We start from the raw sequence: 23,842 nt of genomic DNA on the forward strand, positions 1-23,842 counted from the left end.
TAGTATTTATTATCAACATTGTCAATTTATTAATATTTTTGTATTGCTGTTTGACGTTTGACGGTTCGGAATATCAATTTATAGACAATACCTCTAGTGTTTCCACAGTATATCGATTTCTTATTTATTGCCTTATCAATATCGGTTTGGCTATCGATAGCGCGACCGCACTGGGGAATCAATATAAAATCGTCGGTAGTTACGCTTATCGATCTGATATTGAAAATTTATCTATTTTACCTTACTAGACCCCGGGTGGAGAAATATATTTAACTGAAAGTTTAGTTTACTGATAGTACATTTCCTAGTCCAAATTTTTGCATTTGCTGCGACTTTGGGGGGTTTTGTTGGCAACGCGTAAAAATTGTGGCAATCACTCTTGGCAAGAAGTGTAAGAGAACTGCATAATTTTATGCTGTAATTATTATGACGTCTTGGGTACTTACTGTATTTCTAATTCACTTATATTGTATACCACTGATGTAGGTTACCGCGATTGGTTCGCTGCGTTTGGTGACACACCCGGATTCATGGGGTGAGGCTTGATTAGATCTGGGCGGCGGGTGCACCTGCCCAGGGTGACTGCGTGACCCTTTAAACTCTCTAGCTGGACTCTCGACTCATTGCCTTGATAAAGACTAGTGACTGGTGACGTCACAGGTAACATCCATAGATTTGGTGCGTTTTCAGGAGACCCGAAAAATGAAAACTTTGAAAATTATTTTAACTCTTAAAAGTAACTATAAGAATAAAAAAATATTTACTGGTATTTAAATTTGAAGGTCATTATTGATTTTTTTAATGAGATAAAGTTATTTTTTATTTGTTATTTATGTAATATTGGTTTTAAGTTGTTATTCGCATACTTTTATTATAAATACGTTTAAGATAAAATAGAATATCAAAGCTTCTAAAATAATTGAAGTAAGAATGAAAAATATCCTCCGCATTTTTCAAGCCTGTTTTCATTTTTTTACATGAAATGCACATCCTTTTATGTAATATTATGAAGGAATAGATTAAATAATATGTAATTATGAAGTGTTAATAAATAAATAAAAAATCTTATTTAAAATTTAAAGATTGTAATGAAATACATAATCAAATCCGGTAGAGTAAAAAAAACTTCGTTGTAACTGTATCATTATTTATTTCTGATAAAATCGCATATAAAAAATTCATAAATATAGCTATTTACTGAAATTAACAATAGTTCAAATTATAAGTACATCTATCATTGATTTTAAGTGCGTAATCGATGACATAAGTCATTGAATTTATTTATTTTTTTATATGTATATTTAAATGGTTCCCTTTTCAGTTTTTATACATATAATGTGGTATTTTATAAAATTTTACAGGCTTATTTTATAAAATTTATGAAATAATATGAAACGAAATAATTAACGAATGCAAACAATAAAAAGCAAATCAATGCAACATAAATGGCAATGTAAAAAAAGCATTTTGTAATAAATAAATATTTTTCTAGTGAATACGAAAGATAAATATTTAATCGTACTTTTAATATGCAGGTATTTTGTGAGCGCATATTTTCGATTTCTCGACCTAAAATATTTTCATCCAAGTTATCAATAGTAATATTAACTCAAATATTAACTCTGTTTGAAAACTTGCTAATATTTAAAAAAAAAAACACGTAGCATCGTTATGATTTTTTTTTCATAATTTAGTCATATGAAAAAATTGTTTGTTTCGATTTATTTTATTTGAATTCAAAGTTTAAAGACGGGTTGTTTCAAATAATTTGAACAACTCTTCAAACTTCAAAGTTGGTTTTCAGGTTCTGTGAAAGTTTTTTTCAAGTTCTGTTATTATTTTCAGTTATGTCAAGTAACTGGTCTAAAATGATATAATAACATACTTCAAAAGGAAATTCGCAGAACCAATGTTAATTTTCAAGTTTTGTTATTATATCATTATTGGCCAGTTGGTTCACATAAGATAAATTAATAACAAAACTTGAATAGAACCTTTACAAAACTTGAAAATTAATTTTTAAATTTAATGAATTGTTTAGATTCTGTGAAAAACCCGTGTTTTTCATCAAATGAAAGTAAAATTAAACGTGTATACAAAAACTTAAACAAATCAGCTTAACAATTAAATATAACATAATTTAACTAGAATGAAATGTTAAAATGAATTTTTAAATTTTATTACAATTTATTTTACATTTCCAAACAAATAAACAAAATTTTAAAAGCACCATTTATTCAGCGATATAAAAATAAAACGTTTTAATTTTTTAGTTGACATCTGTTTTATTATTATCAAAAATAAGTTTGAGCAAAAAGACAGGTGTTTTGAGGAAAATAATATTCCAAAATAATTCTACGCGGGAAGGTATATCCTATTCCCGCGACAATTGAATTATGCATAAATCATTCAAATAAATTAAACATGCTTACTTTACTGTAAATATTCCTTTACAAAAGGATCCGTTAAATAAAATCATTTAATTTTTCACAATTTATTTTTCGTGTATATAAGTTGTTGCGAAAAAACCAAAAATTTATTTAACAAAAAATATAAACCGCAACCGTTAAACCACGTGTGAAGGGAATTTATATTTGATTCCTTAAAATTAGGATAATTGTTAAACGAATTTTATAAAAGCGTTTTTTTAATAATAACTATACGTCGATACTAAAACTTGGAAACATATTCCAGTTGATTTAAAAACTGCTACTTTTGGCATCTTGCTATACGAAATGTAATTATACAGCTTAGATACCTAATCAAATATTATATTAAATGTATTATGTATTAAATTATTGAAAATTTTGTGTACAATATATTGTTCACGACTTTTGAAATAATATATAAGATGAATCACAATTGAAATTAGACGTTTTCGAGCATTTTAAAGTTTTAGAAATTATAAAAAAATGAATGCTAAAACACTCATACAACAAATTCGTATAAAAATGTATGCTTTTCCACAGCCTGGTTTGATTTTTTTTATTTGTTTTTTAAAAAGAATGAAAACTTTGATGGGTTAAGAATAACCTGACAATAGGAATTGGTCGAGGGATCGAACGTACGACTCTTGGGTGGGACTCAAACGCGATACCAACCCAGCCACTTGCCGGGTATATATATATATATTCGCCCATGGTACTTTAAATAATTAGTGAGAATAAGATAAATGTAAGTTAAATCAATTGAAAATAACGTGGTTCTTATATTTTTAAGCATATTAACATGGACTGTCTATCAACTTCTCAATTAATTGTTGAAGAGAAACTTATTAATTTAACTAACAAGTTTTTACACTTTTAAATCAGTGGAAAAGCATTTTTTTTTTTCAGAATTAACAAAAATGAATTCAATTACAAAATAAACATTTTCTTAAAATATATTAATCATAGTTAAATAAGTGCCGGGAACCGGGTTAACTTGCCATTAATATTTGACGTTTTTCGGTTCTTGAACGAGAGCTTAATACAAAATTCATCAGGACAGAAACCTTGTCCAGCCAAATTGCAATATATAATTTGTGGCTTTGACAGATAAATTACGGGTTCAATGAGCATGTTTAGTCAAATCATGTTTTTCGTAATGTTTGTGAATTTGTAGAAATAGAATAATAATTATTGTAGTGTTTTAAGCTCTCATCGAAAAACCGTAACTTTTTTTAAATAGCAAAAGTTCATTTAAAATAAATATGTGTTTTTTTAAATTGAATTTAATATCTATAAATAATAAATGTTGTTCTTTTTGAATATTTATCTGTTTGATTAAAATGGCGCAAGGGAGCACAGGGGATGACATTATTCCTCCAAGTTTTCCATTCTATTATCAGGAGAGTTTATATTTTCAATGATTGTCTTCTTTCACAATTGAATATTCGACGAAACAAACAAAAAGAACAAATTTAAAAAAATTGTAATTCTAGAAAATTCTAATAGTAAAAACAGGTTTAGTTAACATCATCCAATGTTAATAGAAATATTATCTATTTATTACATGGTTTATTATTTTACTAACGTCACAAAAACGTGTCAAAGATAAAACAATGAAATTTTTTATAGACTGATGCATTTTTTTGTAAAAATCAGTGCATCAAAAATTTCACCTGTCGGCAGATGACAATAATAACTTCTTTTTTAAATGTGTTAATATTATAACTTTTTATTAAGTGAATTGATCGGACAATTTTCTGAATCAAATTTACGTTAGTCAAATATATAAAAAGGGCATGTAACATCAGATCCCCGCTAAAATTAATGTTTTTTTTATAAATACCTATCACTTATATTTTTTTTATTTAATTAAATACTTTAAAAATAAACGAATATTAAAAAAAACATAATTTAAATCTAGCGCACTAAAACTAAGTTAATTATTGCAAATTTTCCCAGATTCACTTTTAACGCTAAAATTCCGGATTTTATTTCACAAATTTCACAAATGTTCTTCACAATTCAAAGTCAACGATCACGTTCATTTCATAAATATGATCAATTCATAATAAGTCCCGATGGAAAGTCGTTCAGCTCCATCTTCTATAATTCAATCTAGTGTTCTTATATTTACTGGTCGATTGAATCATTTTTAAATATGTAAAACAGATTCAATGTTATTTTGTTAGAACACAAATTTGAAACACATTTCCAGATTTATCGATGTTTATACAATAAGTCTTTTCGTTTGGATAAAAAAGATGAAATTCCCACATTTTAATCAATGTGTAACTCTTTGATGGATGCCTTTCAATGGCTTTAACGTAGATTCATGTAGGAGTAAGCTTGGTTTGAAAAATATTTAAAATTATTTCTAAAATAAAAATTTCAACTTTATTGCATCTTAGTTGAAACCATAAGAGAAAATGAAAAATTTAAATTTTTATTGGAAAGAAAACATGTTTTTATTATTTTGCAAATCAAGCTATGGATGTATACTCGTATTTGTTACATACTCCAAATTTTATATATCCATTTTGGATTTGAGTTTAGTTTAGTTCTCTGTGTGGGCTATAGGCGGTGTTGGCGCTGCTTGTCTTCCGCCCATCAATCTAAGAGCCATCCAAGAGGCTAAAGACTGGGCTGCAATGGCGGGGACTTGTCTAGCCGCCCTTTCCCTTTGCACTTGATAACGATACAGCAATGCTCCAGCTACTAAAGCTGATACTACAGCTGAAACAGCCACGAGGACAAACAAGGCACTGAATCCTGGAACTGGGAGACAGATGCCATAGACCACCTCTTCTCTGATCCTGCCTTGGAAGACAGTTACTGCCTCTGCTTTGTTGTCTGGACTGAAAGCCAAATCTGCCTCAGAGATTACCTCATAGAGTCCACTTACTCCTACATCAGTACTTCTTACTTTCCTGTCTGAAACAACGATAGATCTACGTCTTCTATTGGGATTGTTTGAAGACTTGTTCTCTGAGTCTTTGTCTGAGGTCTTTTCATCATCTACCATTGGTGGCATGGCATCCAAGTCCAGGTTTCTGGGTCCAGCTACTGCTGGAAGTGGTGCTGGCAAAGGTGATGGGCCATCTTCATCCTCGTTTACTTCTCCGTCCAATAAGTCTTCCAAGTTGCGTGGTCCGTGAGGGAAGCGCTCTTGACTGTCGTGCATATTAGGTTCCTGGAATAAGAAAAACAGTGTGAAAGATTATTGGCACTAGAAACAAAAGCTAAGGGATAAGTAGTTGTAGAAAATATCGACAATTTTATAGTTTCTAGTATACCTTATAGACAATATTATTAGCTTCAGTGGATTTTTAAATGAAAATTTATCAGTTTTGTTGAATGCAACAGGTTCTTCAAAGGTCAAAACATCATACGGTATTGGAACCTGACAAAATGGGTTTAACTTGGTGCGATATACAAACTTATACTCCGTCTAGGAGTATTAGTTTCCATATCCACATGGTTCTGCAGTATTGCCTAATCCTGGTTCTACGTGACCTGACTTTTCACACCTTGTAACCAGAGAGTAAAGTACTCCAGTGTATGAAAATAATTTTCAACGAATGACAATCCAAACCAATAGATTTCTTTATTCGTGTATTTACCTCAAACGGCTTCTGCAGCATCTCAGCAATAGCCAGATCGCCATCTTCAAAATCATCATATCCATCCTGGGAGAAGGGTACGTGATTGTGCTGTTGGCCATCTCCCTTGAGGGGTGGTGGTCGCTGGCCCCCGGGGAAGGGTCTGTTCTGGATGGGACCCGATGGAGCCTGACCTCCAGGGCGCTGTGGCCCTCCTGAAGGCTTTTGAGGCGGCTGTTGGGGAGGCACCTGCCGCTGGGTGGGCGGAGAAGGTTGTGGACCTATTAGAGCGGAGTCATCTCCATCTTGGACGATGTCGTCATACAGGGTGTCTGTGTTAAGGTTTGAGTTCTCAATGCTCTCCGATATAGATTGCCTGAAATCAATTAAAACAAAAGTAACATTAAACACTTATTTAATCACACTGGGATATACCAAGAACGAAGAACTAATAATACCACGGAAACTTTTTAAGGGTTATGAATGAGATAAAGCTATTTGAAAATCCCTTGTTTTACTGACGCTCGTCCCACTGATGTCAAAAAAGTCACCTTTTTCCAAATACCAAACATTGATAATTTATTTTCCGACTACTCCAAGCATAATCGTTACATAACAGTGTAAATTATTATGTTTTCACATGTATAAGTAGGCCCACATTATCAAAGAATTTTTTAAAATAAGTATTGCATCTTTTTTTTCTATTTGTTTTTTCAGTTGCACTCAGTTCATAAACACATGTTATAGATGAGATATATTGTAATTTCACTATCCTTACCACACCTAAGAAAATATAAAAATTGATTCCTGGATGATTTACTTAGTGCCAACTAAACAGAAAACAGAATGTCAACGTACGTAAGTAACACATTCATGGGTATTTTTTTCAATAGAGTTCTCATATCACTCTTCTGGACAGACAAAACATTTTTAATATTATGTTTTCTCGGCGCGGAACATATTTTTAAAGCTTTTTTTCAATAATTACCGTTGTATCTTAGTTTATTACAAGTAGTTTTCCATGGTATTTCTCACAGATCTTTCATTTCACTCACAGCTGACGTTTGTGGCAATTATGTACGTGGATCTATCAATCAAAACAATGCCCTTAAGACAACAATTCTTCTTCGTATTATTAACAACTAGAATTGTGTCTGTAGTGTTCTGCGATTCTACATTTTTCACCTTTCATTACCATCACTACTCATACTTATGTACCTACTTACATTGTAACTACATAAGTGTTTTACCCATCAATGCGGCATACCCAACACAATAAGAGTTAACTCATTCATGAAAGCTTTTTAGTGCTCTGTTTCGGTATTTTCTTCCTACTATATATTTTTTATTGTTCTTTTAATAGTGAGCTTTTCAGGAGTCCTTAAACCAAATGATATAGAATTGATAATGTGGCTACAAAATAAAACGATTTAAAAATTTAAAAAAAAAAACGAGTAATAAGATATAGGAATACAAGTGTTTAGGACATAAAATGATTTATTTGAGTATTTCAATAAGCCCAGAGATTTCTTAAAAGATGTGATAGCTTTCTGTTTTCTAAAATTCACTTTTGCCTCTTGTAAGACTTAATCATACGCTCGAAATGCGCATCATTTAGTTTGAAAGTGTTTACTTTAGTCCTTAAAAATGGCTTTTGTTGATAACAAAGAGTGCCTCTTCTTGACTGTGAGTTTTAAGAAATTCGTCCATAAGGCTAGTTAATATATAATAGAATTATTATCTTAATGACTGCACAGTTAAGGATTATTGTAAACGGGAGTGGCGCCCTCTATTATTTCCAAAACAAAGCGTTGAAGTTTTCAAACTGCGGCAGCGGGTTTTTTTTAACTGATAGTAATATAATATTATGAGAATGGGCTTATGGTTTTCTAATAATGTTTTTTTTCAAATGCTGTTAAATTATACGAACAAAGACTATCATAATAATTATTAATTTGTTAGTCATTATGTCGTGTTGCGCTTCCTAAAGTTTCGGACTGCGTTACGGTGTTCATCATCAGGGCAGATAAGTAGATTGGTGTGAAGTGCGTGTATACGTATGTAAAAATGAAACAATTTCACTCACTTTATTTCTCTTAAGAGAATTGGTAATCTGCTAATTTAATTATTTTAGGCAAAACATTTTTTGCAAGTTATGCTTTAAAATATTAAGATATACCATTCGTTTGCGCAAGTACATACGCAATATGAATATAAATAAATAGTTATGTCCGTATACAAACTCAATCCTCTCAAGAAAGGCATATAAATAAAATATTGGATTGAATCATTGAATTATTTAAAATATTAATTACGAAATATCTTGTCAACTACAGATCTAAAGAGAGTATATTATGCTCTATGCCACTCTCTATTGGAATATGGAATGATGGAATGAAAAGGATGGGGCTCAGCATCATCAAACCATCTTAAACAACTAAAGAAAACTTAAAATTGGATCATAAAGACCATATTAAAGCTCCCCGTAAGGACGCCAACTACTGATATTTTTAATCTTCCAAGTTTGCAAAAAATCTATGCTAAAAATATTCTAGTTCATCACCTAAAAAATAAACGGGAGGCAAACCCCTCTCATGATCAAAACCAGAGCCAAGCAAACAGATATACTAAATATTATTAAATGTAATTCTACCTTTGGACAAAGAAGCTCTGAATTTTTAGCAATAAAATTATATAATTAACTCCCTCTCAACATCAAACAAATAACTACATTAAGGACATCAAATCTTGGCTTCAGGAAATATCGGAAGAAGAACTAGCTAATATATTAAAAACATCATCCTATTCGCTGAAAACATATACTAACATATATAGTCCCCCTCAGCACAGGATCTCTTAGTGAGGAGGACTTCAATGATCTGTTTTAAGTTTATACATTTTTTTTTCATGTGCCATACAAAAATGTACCTAATTATTACTAAGTAGTAACTAGTAAAAAAAGAAAAAAAAAATCAGCGATGTAAAATCTAAATTAGCGCCATCTATGAAAGAGCGTATTTTGAATTATTTTAAATATACGCTTAAGTATTATAATTTGTTAAATTAATTTGGTTTTGGTTCAGCTAAAGTTCAGCACTGTCACCTATGATGATGTGTATCCGCATGATCTGCAGTGTCCTCCTTTCTCTCCAGAAGGGCCCCTTGACCCGGAAGTTGGCAGTGCTCCAGGCAGCCATGTCTGCATATTTCCACCTTGCACTTGATGTGGACTGACAGGGCGTCCGGGAACTTGAAGGCGTGGAAGAAGGCGTACGTTATTACCGAGGCTCTGTCGTCTGCTGCCTTTGCCTTCAAAAACCTGCAAACAAAATGAAAACCTCATTAAATAATGCATTAATATCGCCACAATACAAACGTAATACATTTTTTCGACGTAAAAATGTTTCCTTGGGAAATTTGTCATCTTTAAAAATTTAGTGTGGAGGGTCTTAAGGAATGGTAGGAGAAGAAATTTTGGAAATTAAGAGCGTATGAGGGGTTGGTAAGAATCTGAAGTCAGTGTGTTTCCCTCGTGGAGCTAATGTAAAATATATATATATTAGATTTACCTCGATATCATCTTTGGTCTAAGAACGCATCCTGCTTCATCAGACAGGTCAATAATATGTCCTGCTCCGTCAGAGGCTGCACAAGACTTCACTCTCATATCGAACTCACCTGGAATGATCGTAAAACAAAGGTAAGCATATATTTCCACAATACTATCCAGCCGTTAAACCTCCCTCAAAAATGTGAAAATTGAAAAAAATATATAAAAATAATCGCACGCAAACATTTGCTACATAATATGGTTTCTGGGCATAAATTAGCTGTCGCACATATAATTTCAATATAAAAAAAACACTACCTAAAAGAAATTTCATTTTGAAACTCCTCTTGTTGCTGAGACTTGTAAAAGCTTCTAAAAATGTACGCAAAACCACCGTAAATGGTTCATTTTGTGACAGAAGTATTGTCGCAATTTCTCGCGTGACGTAGTTGCTGGAAGATAAATTTGCTCCGTGCAAATCAACAAATGGTACAACGCTATGCTTTTTTCTGATCTTTTGACTGCGAGAAACTTTTTCATAAACCAATATTCTTGGTTTCGGTGTTAATGTGAAGTCTCACACGCCCTGTCTAGATAATACTATTTCTATTCTTGGTTTCGGTGTTAATGTGAAGTCTCACACGCCCTGTCTAGATAATACTATTTCTATTCTTGGTTTCGGTGTTAATGTGAAGTCTCACACGCCTTGTCTAGATAATACTATTTCTATTCTTGGTTTCGGTGTTAATGTGAAGTCTCACACGCCCTGTCTAGATAATACTATTTCTATTCTTGGTTTCGGTGTTAATGTGAAGTCTCACACGCCCTGTCTAGATAATACTATTTCTATTCTTGGTTTCGGTGTTAATGTGAAGTCTCACACGCCCTGTCTAGATAATACTATTTCTATTCTTGGTTTCGGTGTTAATGTGAAGTCTCACACGCCCTGTCTAGATAATACTATTTCTATTCTTGGTTTCGGTGTTAATGTGAAGTCTCACACGCCCTGTCTAGATAATACTATTTCTATTACAGTCTTTTGGCAATGACAACAAAAATCTTGTATTTTAAGGCCTCAAATTATCTTTCGGTAAAAACATTAAGGGTACTGCTGTACTGATCTAAAGTAAATTAATATTATAACTTATTTATGAAACAACTTAATCGATAAAATATAAATATGTTTATCTTTTTTTTCAATAATATAATTATGAATACAGTTGATATGAACGACGGCGGTAAAAACAGATACTGAAAGGATGCATAAGTCAGTATTCACGAAGCTAATTGATTTTGAATTGACTGTGTTTCTATAAAAAATATACTTTTTAATAAAAAGATTTAATTCTAGGTTTACGAATGCTGTGAAATTGTTTTTTTTTGTTGAAAACATTGTACACTTCTTCAGTAAGAAGCCAGGTAGAGTATATTTTGCCTATTTGGTCCCCATTGTATAAAACGCATTCTGACAATATTGAAAGGGTACAGCACAAATTTCTAAGATTTATTAACTTTAAACTGAATATTCCAACTCAAAATATTAACTTTTTTCTTTTGATGAAACAACTTAACTTAATAACGCTATCAGATAGGCGGATCATCTCTGACCTTGTACTTTTAAATAAAATTATTAATAATTCCATTGACAACCCTAAAATTTTCGCCAAAATAAAATTTTACGTACCGACTAGAAATACGAGGCAAAGTGCTACATTTTTCTGTGACAATTTTAAAACCAACTATGAAGCTCATACACCTTTAAATAGACTACATCATTTTGGCAATAAATTTGGGAATATTGTAGACATGCTTAAAGATTCCGTATTAGTTATAAAACGATATCTTTTTAATCCTTTTACTGAGATGTATGAATTCACAACTCCGTAGTGAATACACTTTTGTTTTTATATGTTTAATAGATATTTAGCTTTCCGTAATCCACACTATTAATTTGAATTTACCTTAATTAATCAAAAATCATAATTTATTGTAAACTATGTAACACAACTGTATTACTTGTTAACTACTTTTGTAAAAGCCAATTAGGGCGTAAATAAATAAATAAATAGCACCAGATCGTGCACTTGCGTAAATATAATTATTACCTATAAGCAATAATGTCGGATTAGAAAGACGCTAAGTTAATTTAAGAAGTGTAGAGTGAGGCGACAATAAGTGAGCCTTCACTTAAAGTAGCGTGATCCCTCTCAGCCTCTTTCTATATATACTGTTGGGTATATAGTGAGTTAGCTAAGAGCTTCACAGATGCACTCATAGAGGGCAGTGCAAAAAGCTTGCTTGAAAGTCCGCAAGATGTCAGCTAGTAGTCAGAAGTCGCTAGGGTCAGTTTGGCTGTTTCCAGACAAACGTGGTGTTTGCAGATCTCATTTAGCCAGCCACTCTTGTAATACGTGAAGTATTGAATAAATCCCTGATTAATTTATTTTATTATTGTTCTTCAAAGTACAATCCCGCTAAACCGCAATTAAGCAGTTTGTCAACAGCATGTTCATGTTTAATTAAAATATAATATATGTACATAATATAAAGAACTTATTGTCTAAAATCTCCTTCAACGACGAGTTGGAGAACTGTTTATGGGAACAAAATATATACCAAACCATCGCGATAGTTCAAGCTTAACATTTGTCTACAATCATAGTTTTGCTTAAATCTGAGGATCAATTCAATAAACTTCATTAACAGAAGAACAGAGTTTAATCATTGAAAACCTGTTCAACACTAAATAATAAATAATTTTGGCGCAGCCGGTATAATACACGGTATAGTTAGGGGTATATAGATAGGGTATACTGTTACCTCTGTAGTCATTGATCGCCACCACGAGCGTGAGGGTTGAGCCCAGAGGAACAATACCACTAACAGGAGGGGCCCAAGGTCCTTTGCCGTGCTGAATCTCCATCCAACAGTCCACGTTGTCTCCTAAAAACATGTAAAATACCAATAAATTCTCAGTTTTTAAAAATATGCTGGCAAATAAATAATAACAAAAACTAAGGAAGGCATTATAAACGAATGAATAATGAAATAAATAACATTTAAAAAAAATCGAAAATATAAAAAAGATTTATCCGAAACCGGTCAACGGTGAAAAGAAGGAGTTGTTTTATTTATTGTAAAATATTATTCATTCATTAATACAATACACTACCAATATCTCCAACTATTGTGATTTACAGTCCAGGAATGACAAATCTATTTATAATCATGACTTGCAAATCGTTCTGTGTAAATAAAAGCTCTTCTGTGTCTATAGCGCCAGTACCATAAATAATAGTAACAGAATGGAAGGATTACTTCCAATGACTTTTGTATTTTGCCAGTAAAACAGTTACATAAGATAAGAGATTATATAAAAAGTTGTATCTTCTTTGAAAATTATAATGTGTTCGTAAAGTTAGTTATTGCATTTTAAAACAGATAGAGCTAGTGTGCAGAAAGCGATGCGCGCACAAGCCAGAATCTGAATGGTTCCGAGTAGTTCCCGAACCTAGCCGACCGTAGATAGGTGACACTATTATTGAACCTATCTTAGCAGAGTAACCAAGCGCCATTACGGTAAAGGACGTCAGTCCTACAGCAATACTTTTGTAATTTTTACCGTAAATAAACAACTATGTGATCTTTATGACCGTTTACAAAATCACTGAAATCTCTACAATTCTCGTGCACGTGAAATATAAATACGTCGTAATTTATATTCATAGATTTCGTGAAGAAAAACAGGTCAAATTTTAAAGTTCATCGGTATTTATGTCACCTCGCTTAAATAAAATTAACATTAAAATTCCACCAATCAGTGGTGTTTGGTAAAACATCCAATAAGAGATTTCGAGGGGAGAAACATAACGACATTTTTTCAATATAATTTGATGTTGAAATAAATGTTTCAGTAAATAATAAATAGATTTTTTTATATAAGGATGGCTACTAAAACCAGCATGTCTTATATTTTAGACAAGAGAACTTTCTGAGAAACATAACAAAAAATGGAATTCTCAAGGTATTGTTTCATAGTGCTTTCACACAAACGAAGTATTGAATTACGTAAGTCTAAACTTAAGGTTTAGGGTGCATAGTTTACACCCGCAATGTGCAAGCGGGTTCCCTACAGAGTATAGGACCATCCGGATATTGATGAAGTTTAATTTATTTTTAATTTTATATTGATACAATAATAATATGTATTTTCAAATATTATATGTTAACGGATTTCACTGGGTACAACAAACGACTTCATCTGTTAACTGGAATATAATGATGTGTTTATCGGAAGCTGGCTAAATTATGGAATTGTTAACAAACGATTCCGTAACTACTGTGCGTGTGTTTGCTCTAAGTCTATAATAAGATCAATGGGTGCTTACCCATGCTGAGGCAAAGCCTCTTATGTGATCTAGGAGATTTTAGCTGGCGCCCCCATTTTAGAATTTCATGAAATATAAAATATGTATGTTAATAAAATGGACTATTTTGAGACTAAATTAATTTTAACAAACTTTACGATTATGTATAATATGTGTACTATGTAAATGTATTATTATTTTAAGATGAAATTTGTTTTCAATATCGCTTTTTTATTCTTTAATCTAAATCTAAATTTGTTTTTGAAATGTTTTTTGTTTCCCTTTTTTTGTACCGAGTTTAAGATTTTAGAATGTTTTTACAGCCTGGTATTTGTAGTGTCTTAGTCCAAAGCTTGTGATTATCGTTGGATTTTTTATGTTTTGTATTTACGCCAGTCTAACTCAGGCATCAGCACGGATAAGTCACCCAGTGAGGCCAACATTACTAAATTATACTAAGAAATGTAAAATATTGTACCAAAATAAAGAAAACATTAAAAACTGAAATATTAATCATAGTTTCAATATTATTAAACATTTCATCTGCCACCACTGCTATCCACAATGCAGTTTTTTATACATCTAGCGCGGTCATTTGAATAATTATGTACCTTTAGGATGTTAAATTGTGTCATTTACGACTTTTTTCATAAATTATGGGTGTTCTTTAAGCTAATACAAAGCAAATGTTGACCAAATGAGTTATTTTGGACATTAAAACTAACTTTATGGAATCTTCCCAAAAGTGTTTCGGCGATGTGTGACATTTTTCTCCATTCTTTACAGCATTGTATTACCTCAGTTGGTATTTAACATTCAAATCAGGCAATAGATAAAAGAGTTATTTACTAGTTTCCTGAATTAGAATCGTTAACAGTACTAAATGCTAAACTGACGGAGATAGGAATGTGCCTAACTTTAAATTAGTAAAAGGTGAAATTAACAGTTTGATGACATATTCCTTCTTTTTGAAAATTTCCGGCAAATCTATTGGCTTGGTAAATTATCGAGTCAAAAAATTTATGACTTCTTAATTTTACATCAATTTATGGTGATAATTGATTGTAATCATACAACAGACCGGGTACTGCCTTATATTATGCCGGTCTGACTTACATTTGAACGGAATACGCGGTGTGTTCAAGCATCCAATACAACACCTTAAATAATATTTACACATTATTTTCTACAATTAACTTACACATTTTTTCTACGCAATCAGCTAAATTAGCTTCAAGTCATAGAAATGGTGTGTAGAAACTAAATGGATGATACCATCATACTTGACTAAAGTGTATGAGGTAATACAAACCGACTGTGGAGAGAGCAATGCATCTATCAGAGTGGTTTGTTCAATAATTATATTAACAAATTATTTCAGACATGTTTCCGCATAAGACTACTAATCAGTGCAACTATGGCATCCCTACTCAGATACTACACAAGTCAATAATGTGTATATTCTTAATGTGCCGTATATCACCACGAATACAGCTAATAGGTATAAAAATCGCTTAACAAACGGGGTTTAAAAAATATCGATTTTATCAGAAAAATGATATTTATTTATTTATGGAATAATTTTAAAGAAAAAAAAACGTTTACCAATGAAAACTGTCATAAATAAACGAAGTCATAAAACTGTACTTCTGAAAAGTTGTTTTCCATGTGCTTCATGGTTGATAAATTTCTAATAAAAAATTGTTTTTTTGGGGTATTATGCTGTGTTGCGCTCTTTCCTTTTTAATCCAACGTCTCGGACAACATTGCAGTGTCCATCATCAGGGCAGATGTATTATTACATTACACATGTGCAACACGGCATAATACCCTAAAAACAAATCACTGTAATATTTTTGGCCGTGAAAATCTCAAATCATAATAAAAAAAATGCTTTTTATAATAATTAACGCTTATTGGTAATTATCACATTTATTTTAATTCTACTCAAGCGAAATGGTAGGAAAATCCTCAATTACACAAAGTCTGTTTTATGGTATTCATAACGAAAACCGATTCGTAGTAGACATTCATCGAAAATAGTGATTTCACATTAAGCTTCGCCTTTAGGTTATGCTGTAAGATTTTACCTACGGTTGGAAAGCACTTGGTTGTTGTTATTTTGTTAATATTTTATTGTTATAATTACCTCTGAAGTCCAGCTGAATGACGTCGAGGTCCGCAATGACCATCGGCGGCTTGGAAGCCGTCTTCTCGTAGTCATTAAACCACTCGCAGCGCAGTCGCTTGGCCTCATCCCAAACCTCCAGCAGGTCCTTGTCATACTGCACCACCACCGTGTTCTCGTAAAATTGCCCGTGGAGGTCTATAAATAATTAAATCAAGGATTAAAGAATACGTGAAATAGAAATATTCATCAAATTCACACCTCAAAAAAACATTAAAATCATATCTCAAAAACATCATTTTATCAAATCTCAAAAAAAAATGAAATTCGCATCTCAAAACAACATTAAAATAATACCTCGAAAAATCATTCAATTTGCACCTAAAAAAAGACAAATTATCCGTCAAAAAAATCATAAAATTCGTTCTTTCGAAAAAAAATGTAACACCTTCCAGTAAAATCACACCTCAAAAAAATTAAATTCACCCTTCAAAAATATCATTAAATTTACACCTCAAAAAAAATACGCCAACTCATTAATATTATGCATTTTGTGGATTTATTTAACCTTATCAAGCTGATAAAGTTACTCCAATGTATCGATGTATTATATTTAGATGAGACAAGAAGCGGAAAAATAGGTTTTTCTTTTTTACCTCAAACTGACCTCTAACTGACCCACGCTCATTCTTGCCGGGACCGCCCCGTGATAGTGGGGTAAACTGCCCTCGATACGCGGCTTGTATATTTTTATGTTTCAATCATACTTCCACTTTGTAATAATAATTTGTGCTCCTTATTTATTATTTAATTTTAGATGCCAAACCACCAGGCGAACACATTTCATATGTGTTCTTATTTTGTGTTACTATTAATGTAAGTATGCATACATTATTTCGTACTAACAATCATGCATGCAGGGACATTGGAGGGTCTAGATTCGTTTTAAAATAAATGTAGCTTCTTTTTACAAAAAAAAATTAGAGTCCTGACGTGTGCGGCTAAGGAGGTTAAACAATCAGTTTCCTCACACAGCCGTCGGGAAAGGGTGGGTCCCAAAAAAAAAAAAATGACCTCTAACTGACCTCCAAGTGTACAAACGCTCTAACTAAATCTTCCGAAGTCGGTCTTCACGCACCGCTTATCGAGTTGTAATACTGGAACGAATTTCGACGAGATATTAGTATGCAATAGCGCCTCTAATTGTAGTTCTATGCTCCAATGACATTTTGTTTGACTCGTCTAATATTTCACTCAACTACAGCCCAATTTATTGTATTTATATTATTATTTTCCTTCCACTTTCTGAATTGAACATTTAATAACAGCCAGCTTACTTTTTCGTTTCATTTTATTTATGTGACATCTAAATAAGGCGTGTTTTAAAAGGTAAAAAATGTTATTACATGACCAATGATAGTGAAATGCTTTCTATATTAAACCGAAAAAAACATTTTTCAATTCACCCATCATCGCTATGACCGAATTACTATCCGAAAATATTATCCGGAGAAAGGTGTGTCAGGGTGTATATCTGAATGTTATGATGGCATGGCACGAATAAATTTTGTGAATCCAATGGACTCTTTACACTATACTTTTTTTCAAACCGATCTCTATATGAAAATTTTATCTAAACGCCTTAGAAAAATATTTGATTTACACTATGCTTTTTTCATACCGATCCCCATATGGAAACTATATCGAAGATCGTATGAAAAATATTTGCTTTACACGATAATTATTTTCTTATTTTTGATTGCGTACACATAATTAATTACCTTTAGAGAAGAAATACTGTTTTCAGATGGTACTAAATCGTCAAAAAATAGCAACACTTTAAGTTGCCATTTTCAATCATCAATAGTTCACGCTAAATTTGCAATACCTAACAGTTATACAAATTCACAATCCGTAATAAACATATTTTATAGTCTTTTTTCAATATTTGAAATATCAAACAAAATAAAAATCCATGTAATAATATAGTTACGTAAAACAATTATAGACGACAGGTGTCAAATAATGTCGGCCATCTTGAACTGTATGAAAGTCAGTACCAAAATGGTACACGTTCTATTTTTCACCTTCTATTTACCGAATCCAAATAAAAAGATTCCACATGGAAATGTCCAGAACTTAAGCATCGTGTAAAAGGCTCACAATTTAAACTCTCTTATTTAATAAATTAAAGGTAGAGTATTTTCTGTACTTTCATCCTCCCACAGTAAAAATTATATGCTTTCCATTTTCTACTGTCCTGAGTAATCAATTACGTGATCTTTTGGGTTGGTGAGTTTCATCGCAGTTGATTGAGTTTTGTGATTCACTAGGTACTTTTTAAATTAAGAATAAGCAAATCAATCCTCTCAAGAGGGTAATAATATTTTTAGGCCGATTCTGTCCCTTTCTTGGTTTAATTTTGTGTATTCATAGCTACGTTTTTTGACATTATCGTGTTTTTTTTATCTTCCACTGTTGACCTTTTTAAAGACTTTTTACGACGTGTTACGAACTACCTGAAAAGATTTTAAAAACACCTGCTATCGTTATTGTTAGCTGAAAAATTGCGTGTGGAATGACGGAAGATTTAGCTAGCATGAATTGAACCATCGACGCCTAAGGAAGCTGAAATTCGGGACGCATTTGTCTGCTTAGTTACTAACCGGTCTTTATTGTCCAAAAAAATTATCTTTGCGTTTTATTATAGAGTTTATTACCGCCAGACTAGGCACGTGGCTGTGTTGTTGTAGTTGGTTTTTTTATATACGTATGTTAAAGTAAATAATATTGTCTTGTTAATTAATAATCATAGATTTACGAAGATGCTAAAAAACGGAGACAGTGATGACAAACTAAGGTTAGACAAATTTTTGTATAAATTTATCACAATATAAGAGTTAGGCAAGTGCAAATCATAAACAGATCGAACAAAAACGGGAAATTTAAGGACAATATAAGGGAACATAAAATAAAGCGAAGCAATAACTCGAAGAATTTCATAGAAATTTAATTTTCGGGCATCCGAGTAACTAAAGTATTATGTAAAAAAATCAATATCAATAAATTGATTAATAACTATTAATCACTATTAATTAGGAGCAACATAAAAATGACAGTGAAAATAACATTAAATTGGATGTCAAGCCACGCATTTTATTGAATTTCAACTTGACTTTTATTATAATAATAATTGGATTATTTTTATAGCACCGTTTCCGTAAGGAAATCACCTCAAAGGCGCTTAACAACTTAATGTGTGCTTTTAATGTATTCCTATCACTTATAACTAATTACTTTTGGCTTATAACTAAGTTTCATAGCTAGAGATTTATCTAGTGGCTTATAACTAAGATCAATGTTGAGTGATTTAGAACTGAGACTTTTAAATAATGACTTAAAACTATACATATTTTTACGACTGAGTGGGTATTTACACAATACTGCTATAATGGTACTTACAACTGCGGCTTAAACTAGAGATTTACGACTAACATACAATATGAACTAGGTGTTTTAGACGAAAGGGTGAAAGAATAATGACTTTCATTTGTTTTCAAGTAGTTCGTAGTTTAAAAGCTAATGATAAGGAAAAAATATATACTTTTCAAAATTTTTATTGTATGTAATCAAAAATACTTTATTCGTTTTTTTTAAATCTCTCACGCGTAGTAATAATTATATGGTAGGGTATCTAGCACGTTCAATCGATAAAGATTTTATCGATATTGTCGGTAACTTGTCACCGTTCCCGATCATGACTGCAGATCGCAAACGAACAAATATGAATGAAAGATGTGGAATGTTTTTTGTACGTTAGCGATCAGCAATCGGGCACGCGAACGATGAATAGATATAGAAATTACCGATAAATCCTTTATCGATAACTGTTTTTTTTTATAAATTGAATAATAATATTATTGAACAGGTAAAACAAAAACTTTAAATTAAAACGGAGTTTTACATTCCTTTCGGTATTATTACTATGTGAAGATTCGATCAGATGTGAATAAAGTAGGCAACAATGATTATTAAGGTGTAATATTTGGAATCGGGTCGCTAACAATAACATTCCTACAATAACGTAGATGGCGATAAGGTTTAAATATCCGATTAACGCCAGCCGCCTGTTTTGTTTATGCAAGTGTGTTTTATTGTATTTTTAGAAGTTTATTCACAAATTAATTTATTAATATTTTACAATAATTTTCATATTAGAACTTAATTTTCAACAATATAAAATAAAACCATTGAGATTTTTTACTTTGAAGCAGTTTTTATAGGCCTGAAACTTTTTTTTTTTTAAGTATAGTAAAACAAAACAAACAATTGCTAGATCATTACAAAAGTCAAGATATGTTCTACTTGCAAAATATTTCAAATCGATCAAATTTTCAAACCAAAAACACATAATTTTGTGTTACCTCATAGTGGTTCGCCTTAAATCAAAGTTCGTAAAATATGTTTAGCTAAATATCAACTAATAAAATTAAAACCATTTATGTACCCACCACATTGTCACCTACTCAAACCTACCTTACACCCAGCATAAAACAAACAGCTTATTAACAACAGTTTATATATTATACAAAAGTTCATAATTTGGTAGACACTGTAAAAAAATAAATAAAAATAGTCGGACCCGATAAACACTATAAAATCGATCAAAAGAATTGATCATTCGTGGCGGTATTTACTCAATAGAATCAATGTACATATTTAGTCTAAACGGAATCATGAATATCTAATAAAAGAACAAACAATCCGTTAAAAGAGTCTTCATTTGCATGGATAAGAATACCAATCAGCATAAACGCTGCCAGTGTCGTCCGTGAATACCGTATACGGATCTCCCCACGGACAAAAGTCAATAAACCCATTTCGATGACCACTAGATTTACAAAAAAACAGGCTGATTGCTCAAAATACGTGTAAAAGATACCGCCTGTCTCAGGCACACCTATATTAACGGGGAAAAGACGATTGACATAAAATTCCACTTATCACGTTTCTCACAAGGGCCTATCATCCTATTTTCCACGCGTTATTTTACTGCTAATTATATGAGATGTTTATATCTAGGTATGGGTATAGAATTTCGATGACGTTACGTACGTTGAAATTAAAATGTGTGTCAAAATCGAATGGTTGATTTTAAAATCCTTTCAGTTTCTTTGTAATTAGATATTAAAACTGATTTTAGATGTTTTTTATGTAAACTAAATTGTGTTTTTTGAATAAATATATTGTTTTTTGCTTCCATAAGCGAACGTGTAGAAGTAAATAAACACTTTTTATAGATATAGGTTAAGTCAAAAACTTGACGAGTAGGAGATAAAATACCACAATTAATGAGTCGGTATTGTAATGATGATTGTTTAAAAAATCAACTCGTAAAAAACTGTATTTTTGCTATAAAACTTCTAATTTTTTTTTAGTTTGACTGAGAATTGAACCTTCCTCCCCGGGAACTGGAGTCAACCGCACTAACTACTGAGCCAAATCCCAATTGGGTAGGACCGACATTTATTTCGTATATTAATTGTTGTAATGTAATGCAATTTCAGGAATATATCCTCGTGTGTATGCGTGATTACCACCAAAATTTGATGGAATGCATTTTCATTGACAACAAGTCTATCTGCCGAAATTCAGCTCGATCAAATGTCAGCAGTAGGTTGATTTCCACAATTTGCATTAATTTATTCACGAAAAGATGTATTTAAAAGAGAATTGTTTTACGGCGTAATGGTCTTAAGAAGCATTGAAAACATTGACGATTCAGATTAACAAATGGTATTACGTAATGCTTTCTTAGATACGAAAACAACAACCATTATCTCTTAGTGGATTTATTTTAAACCTTCGACTTTTGAACGTTTTGAATCATAATTAATGGGTACAAATAATATTTAGGTTACAACTTAAATGTAAATGGTAAAGCAGGAATAAACAGGAAGATTAACAATAATTCTGAAATAAATATCATTGAATTGAATCTTATGGGAGCTACAAATGACTCAATTTGGTTGAGCGGTTGAATCGATTCAATTGGGTTGAACATAAAGTTGAACCGTGCAGAGATGCGTTGTGTGCTATAATAAGGGGGCGTAGCTATCAAGTTGAACGGTTGTACCGCCAGAGCATCCCACCACTATCCAACCATCCAACCGCCAACCGAATTGGATCGTGTGTAGCGTGGTTGAGCGGTTGAATCAAATTTAATCATTCTGCCTAGGGAACCGTCGTGTTTAGTTTGTGAGATACCAGGGAGAAAGCTCTCGTGATCCTTTTGAAGCAGTTCAAATGATCTACAAAGGAAATCAACGAATCAAAACGTAAAAAAGATTTTTTTTTTATTTTAGTAGCATCAAATGATGGAATTGTTATTGTTCAGTGAGCCATTTTTCCCTATCTTTTCCCATTGCGATTGCAAATTTTTAATTTTTTGTTTTTTCGCAATATTTAACGGTTGATACGACGGTTTAACCGACTAAATTGAGTGTAGGGGTTTTACTTTTCCATTTTAAATATCAGCATGATTCTGCCCACTTCAAATATTATCATTAGATACTTTGACTAATTAATTTGATTCTAATTATTTTTTCTTCTTCTTTGCTATAGTTTTATTAGCATTAAAACTAATATTGCTGCATTACAAACTGTATTACATACTATGCATATTGAACTGATAAAAATGATTTAACATTTTACTTTCCTGAAAACTCCAGTAGTAGTCGTGCCCACAACTTGTTTAAAATACCACACGGCAAAACAGCTGTTCTATCACAGCGCAGCATGACAAGAGGAATCGTGCAGTTGAATGAAATTTATAAAACAGTAAATATATTTAATTTTCTCTTTAAATAACCTTAAAACTTGAAATGTGAAACATTTTTTGGGGTAAAATCGATTCTTGCGTAGCAAGTGTGGCAAGACTGGACGACGCTCTTGTATGGAACGATTCTGTCTCGTCAGCTCTTTTTGCCCGGCTGCTAAAACTCTGTGCGCTATATTTGCATCTTATCGCACAAAAATTATTAATGGATCTATTCTAAATTATTATAAATTTTTGATATATATTTCTTTGTATATATTTTAATTATTAAAAAAAATATAACTTATTATCAAAAAAAGAAGATTTGTTTACTTTAATTTTCACTTCCTTCAATAAAAATCAGCCTATCTTCAACCTATCTTCTCAAAAGTTTGTACTGTAAATGGACTTATATTATTGATCTGTCGTACAATAATAAAAAAGCTTAATTTGAGGCAAAGGAAATAAATCATAACAAGTTAGTAATATTCTTACCTGGTTTGGTTCCACACCGGGCGTAGGCAATCCTGAACGAGAAGAACGTCTGCCCCGTAGAGGGGGGCACGTACACACATCTCGGGTCACCGTGCTGACCTGAAACCACCGTCAAGTTCTATTAAAACATCAAAACCATAAAAACACCATCAAACCACTCTCCGGTCTGATTACATTAACCGTGCTCGATCATTTATATTCACATACCACTTACAAACGGAGAGTAAGAATTGAAAGCAAGAAAATTTAAGATATGTAAATACAACAGCGTATTACTTAAAACAACTTATAAGATAAATGAGATAAGAAATGCTTGTTGACAATTTAATAAGTTGTGTATTCAAGCGATAGATGGCACTAGTCAGAAAGCTTACTCCAGAGTCCGACAGATGTCGCTAGAGTGTAGCAATTGCCTGTGGGGTATCATTGTCCAACTTCAAGCTTCTAGAAACAGAGA

General features: G+C 31.9%; 1 protein-coding gene across 1 annotated transcript in view; it reads right to left on the reverse strand.

The window, feature by feature from the left end:
• Positions 1–2,236: 2,236 nt before the first annotated feature.
• m (zona pellucida domain-containing protein miniature) overlaps positions 2,237–23,842 on the reverse strand; it is a 143,727-nt gene continuing 122,121 nt past the window's right edge. The window contains exons 5-11 of the mRNA XM_089639214.1: positions 23,386–23,484; positions 16,095–16,271; positions 12,399–12,521; positions 9,598–9,706; positions 9,132–9,347; positions 6,050–6,404; positions 2,237–5,619 (exon numbers count right to left, since the gene is read on the reverse strand). Of these exons, the coding sequence (XP_089495340.1) occupies positions 4,984–5,619; positions 6,050–6,404; positions 9,132–9,347; positions 9,598–9,706; positions 12,399–12,521; positions 16,095–16,271; positions 23,386–23,484 (1,715 nt within the window). The 3' untranslated portion in view covers positions 2,237–4,983. The remainder of the gene's footprint in view (positions 5,620–6,049; positions 6,405–9,131; positions 9,348–9,597; positions 9,707–12,398; positions 12,522–16,094; positions 16,272–23,385; positions 23,485–23,842) is intronic.

This window comes from Hesperophylax consimilis, chromosome 14 (assembly GCF_061612785.1).
Source record: "Hesperophylax consimilis isolate HC1 chromosome 14, BYU_Hcon_1.0, whole genome shotgun sequence".
Classification (NCBI taxonomy): domain Eukaryota; kingdom Metazoa; phylum Arthropoda; class Insecta; order Trichoptera; family Limnephilidae; genus Hesperophylax; species Hesperophylax consimilis.